This window comes from Rhinopithecus bieti, unplaced genomic scaffold (assembly GCF_001698545.2).
Source record: "Rhinopithecus bieti isolate Rb0 unplaced genomic scaffold, ASM169854v2 scaffold_12127, whole genome shotgun sequence".
Classification (NCBI taxonomy): domain Eukaryota; kingdom Metazoa; phylum Chordata; class Mammalia; order Primates; family Cercopithecidae; genus Rhinopithecus; species Rhinopithecus bieti.
In genome coordinates, this window is record NW_016806992.1 from 302,288 (window position 1) to 307,518 (window position 5,231).

General features: G+C 40.9%; 1 protein-coding gene across 2 annotated transcripts in view; it reads right to left on the reverse strand.

Annotated features, from left to right (window-relative positions):
• Positions 1-2,354, reverse strand: part of LOC108534356 (protein Hook homolog 3-like) — a 149,724-nt gene extending 147,370 nt beyond the window's left edge. For both annotated transcript variants that reach the window (XM_017879662.1, XM_017879661.1), the window contains exon 1: positions 2,208-2,354. In XM_017879662.1, the coding sequence (XP_017735151.1) occupies positions 2,208-2,256 (49 nt within the window). In that variant the 5' untranslated portion in view covers positions 2,257-2,354. The remainder of the gene's footprint in view (positions 1-2,207) is intronic.
• Between the last annotated feature and the right edge of the window lie 2,877 nt (positions 2,355-5,231).

Consider the following 5,231-nt stretch of genomic DNA (forward strand, 5'->3'; position numbering starts at 1 on the left):
CCCGGCCTCACAGCTGAATTCTACCAGAGGTACAAGGAGGAGTTGGTACCATTCCTTCTGAAACTATTCCAATCCATTGAAAAAGAGGGAATCCTCCCTAACTCATTTTATGAGGCCAACATCATCCTGATACCAAAGCCTGGCAGAGACACAACAAAAAAAGAGAATTTTAGACCAATATCCTGATGAACATCGATGCAAAAATCCTCAATAAAATACTGGCAAACTGAATCCAGCAACACATCAAAAAGCTTATCCACTATGATCAAGTGGGCTTCATTCCTGGGATGCAAGGGTGGTTCAACATATGCAAATCAATAAACGTAATCCAGCATATAAACAGAACCAATGACAAAAATCACATGATTATCTCAATAGATACAGAAAAGGCCTTTGACAAAATTCAACAGCCCTTCATGCTAAAACCTCTCATTAAATTAGGTATTGATGGGACGTATCTCAAAATAATAAGAGCTATTTATGACAAACCCACAGCCAATATCATACTGAATAGGCAAAAACTGGAAGCATTCCCTTTGAAGACTGGCACAAGACAGGGATGCCCTCTCTCACCACTCCTATTCAACATAGTGTTGGAAGTTCTGGCCAGGGCAATCAGGCATGAGAAAGAAAAAAGGGTATTCAATTCGGAAAAGAGGAAGTCAAATGGTTCCTGTTTGCAGATGACATGATTGTACATCTAGAAAACCGCATCGTCTCAGCCCAAAATCTCCTTAGGATGATAAGCAACTTCAGCAAAGTTTCAGAATATAAAATCAATGCGCAAAAATCACAAGCATTCGTATACAAAAATAAAGACAAACAGAGAGCCAAATCATGAGTGAACTCCCATTCACAATTGCTTCGAAAGAATAAAATACCTAGGAATTGAATTTACAAGGGATGTGAAGGACCTCTTCAAGGAGAACTACAAACCACTGCTCAACAAAATGAAAGAGAATACAAATGAATGGAAGTACATTCCATGCTCATGGATAGGAAGAATCAATATTATGCAAATGGCCATACTGCCCAAGGTAATTTAAAGATTCAATGCCATCCCCATCAAGCGACCAATGACTTTCTTCACAGAATTGGAAAAAACTACTTTAAAGTTCATATGGAACCAAAAAAAGAGCCCGCATTGCCAAGTCAATCCTAAGCCAAAAGAACAAAGCTGGAGGCATCATGCTACCTGACTTCAAACTATACTACAAAGCTACAGTAACCAAAACAGCATGGTACTGGTACCAAAACAGAGATATAGACCAATGGAACAGAACAGAGCCCTCAGAAATAACACCACACATCTACAACTATCTGATCTTTGTCAGGAAGTAATTTCTTTTTTTTTTTTTTTGAGACGGAGTCTCGCTCTGCGACCCAGGCTGGAGTGCAGTGGCCGGATCTCAGCTCACTGCAAGCTCCGCCTCCCGGGTTTACACCATTCTCCTGCCTCAGCCTCCGGAGTAGCTGGGACTACAGGCCCCCGCCACCTCGCCTGGCTAATTTTTTGTATTTTTTAGTAGAGACGGGGTTTCACCGTGTTAGCCAGGATGGTCTCGATCTCCTGACCTCGTGATCCATCCGTCTCGGCCTCCCAAAGTGCTGGGATTACAGGCTTGAGCCACCGCGCCCGGCCAGGAAGTAATTTCTTAAGGAAAAGTGTGTACCAGATTTTGGGGTAGAAAACCCAATTCAAAATTTCTTTTTATTATTTAAAGATTGCATATAATGATACTCTTCCCTTTTTCCCCACAGCAGAGGCAAACTTGCAAATGTTTTCCAAATACAATATGCCTAAAAAAAGAAAAGGAAAAGCTGAAGGCATCTGTTACAGATATATGTTGGGAAGGCAGACCTGAATATCTATTAAACTGCTGTATGTCTCTGCTCATTTTTTCCAGATTAGGTAGATGTTGTCAATTTATCAGCAAATTTCACTGCATTCAGTGCCATTATCTACTCAAGGAATTGTGTGGTATTGTAGAAAGGAAAAAACATCACCCCAATCAAATTTATTTTAATGTGAAAAATTCATTTAAGCTTAAAAACAAATTACTAGTAAAACTGTAGAAAATGGCATTCTTTGGGGGTGGCCTTAAACAGATGTTACTGTTGGTACTGGTGATTTATATATAAAATATACAATATACAATACTTTCCTTCATTATTTTAAATGCAAACACGAACTTGAAACAAATTACCTTGCTTCTGTTCACAGTTCACAGCACAGCCTAAGATGAGCTGAAGCATCCTTCCAAGCTCTGCTGCATCAGAATGCTCCCCAATAAGGTTGACATCAGGAAGGGTAAAGTCATTAATTTGCTGTCCTAAAATCTGAATGGAGATAAAAGAATTATAATTGCATTTACATTTATATGACCAAAAAAAAAAAAACACTTGATCGAGGTTAGTTTGTTTTACCAGAAACTCATTGCCAAGGATAGAATGATTATGTTCCATTTCATTCCCAATTTCTATTTTTACCTACCATACCCTAAATTATAACTATCTTGAGTTACAGCAACTTAGTTCCTAGTCTGGTATGTGGCATGTACATCGAGATAAAAAACAAAACAAAACTGAGTACTCCAAGAAGAAAGGGGTGTATACTCTTTGAAGAAGTAGACAGAGAGGTTATGAACTAGGGGGCACCAGAAAGACCTAAGATTAAATATAAATTCATGTCCCCAACAGTAAGATTCTTACTAGTCACCTTCACTCCATTTGATTGCCAAAACACTGGCAGCAAAATACCTATGTCAGGGAGGAGCATGAAGGATTTCTTTATAGGGAAATTGACTGTTCCCACCTGAAATGATTCATATGCAGACAAATGGGCAGGTCTCTGCCTGACAATCCTACAGTGAAATGTACCACTCAAAAAGCACCCCCAACTCAGATTCCAATCAGTTTTCGATAGTGGTTTACTTTTAAATGTCAATAAACAATCAAGGACCATTAAAATATTTGAGAAGTCTCCAACATCAAAATAGACAAAACAATGAAAGCAAACTCAGAGAAAAGCAAATAATGCAGCAAATGAAAGAAAATAAAAATTTAAATATCCTATAACTAGATGTACACACAGGTGGTAAAACTATCAACACAAACAAGAAAATAATTATTTAAAAACCTGAGAATCATGGTTTTCCCTGGATAGGAGGTGAGGAAAGAGGTTGTGATCAAGAAGGTAAACACAAGTCCTGTAGGTGCTGGTGACATTCAACTGACCTATGTTACATGGCTGCTCACTTCACAATTACCTTTAAAATGTACATACACATACTGTATGCTTTTCTGAATGTATGTTTATTCTACACTGAAAAACTACTGGGAGTTTTGGAGGAGTGGTTCTGGTATTTTATTTTTTATTTCTTTATTTCTTTGAGACTAAGTTTTGCTCTTGTTGCTGGAGTGCAATGGCATGATCTCGGCTCACTGCAACTTCCCAGGTTCAAGTGATTCTCCTGCCTCAGCCTCCCGAGAAGCTGGGATTATAGGCGTGTGCCACCACACCCAGCTAATTTTGTATTTTTAGTAGAGATGGGATTTCACCATGTAGGTCAGGCTGGTCTCGAACTCCTGACCTCAAGTAATCCACCTGCCTGGCCTCCCAAAGTGCTGAGATTACAGGCGTGAGCCACCGTGCCTGCCCAAGGGATTGGTATTTTAGATGGATGGTCAAAGAAGCCCTCTACGCTAAGTTTAAAACTGAGCAGAATCCTGGAATGAAGAGGCAGACTATACAGTTATAGGTGTGGGGATACAAGACAGAGGTTACGATGCGCAGAGTTGTGAGGTAGGAGTGCACTTGATAAACTCCAAGAACAGTAAGGTCAGTGTGGCTGGGGAAGGGGTGGAAGACAAGGTCCAGGGGTCAGGATGGGGGAGGCATGTCACTTAGGTCCTCCTAAGTTATGTCAAGAATGTGGGTTTTATTCTAAATAATAGGAAAACAAATTGAATTAAATGAATAGAAATATACCACCAACCAGATTAAATTAAATTTTTCTCCTTGAATACAAAAATCAGTTCCTAAAAGGATAGAAAAGAAATCGGTGGCCAGACACGGTGGCTCACGTCTTATTTTTTTTGTTTGTTGAGACAGAGTATTGATCTGTCACCCAGGCTGGAGTGCAGTGGCACAATCTCGGCTCACTGTAACCCCTGCCTCCTGGGTTCATGCCATTCTCCTGCCTCAGCCTCTCGAGTAGCTGGGACTGCAGGCACCCACCTAGCTAATTCTTTTTTTTTTTTTTTTTGTATTTTTAGTAGAGACGGGGTTTCACCGTGTTAGCCAGCATGGTCTTGATCCCCTGACCTCGTGATCTGCCCACCTCGGCCTCCCAAAGTGCCTGGATTACAGGTGTGAGGCACTGTGCACAGCCAGCTCACGCCTGTAATCTCGGCACTTTGGGAGGCCGGGGCGGGTGGATCACCTGAGGTCAGGAGTTTGAGGCCAGCCTGACCAATATAGTAAAATCCCGTCTCTACTAAAAACACAAAAATTAGTTGGGTGTGGTGGCAGGCGACTGTGGTCCCAGCTACTTGTGAGGCTAAGACAGGAGAATTGCTTGAACCTGGGAGGTGGAGGTTGCAGTGAGCCAAGATTGTGCCACTGCACTCACTCCAGCCTGGGTGACAAAGCAAGACTCCATCTCAAAAATAAATAAATAAATAAATAAATAACAAAATGAAAAGACCAAACCTATGTTTGATTGGTGTACCTGAAACTGACAGGGAGAATGGAATCAAGTTGGAAAACACTCTTCAGGATATTATCTAGAACTTCCCCAACCTAGCAAGATAGGCCAACATTCAAATTCAGGAAATACAGAGAGTGCCACAAAGATATTCCTCAAGAGTAGCAACCCCAAGACACATAATCGTCAGATTCACCAAGGTTGAAATGAAGAAAAAAATGTTAAGGGCATCCAGAGAGAAAGGTCAGATTGCCCACACAGGGAAGCCCATCAGACTAACAGCGGATCTCTCTGCAGAAACCCTACAAGCCAGAAGAGAGTGGGGGCCAATATTCAACATTCTTAAAGAAAAGAATTTTAAACCCAGAATTTCATACCCAGCCAAACTAAGCTTCATAAGCAAAAGAGAAATAAAATCCTTACAGACAAGCAAATGCTGAGAGATTTTGTCACCACCAGGCCTGCCTTACAAGAGACCCTGAAGGAAGCACTAAATACGGCAAGGAAAACTGGTACCAGCTG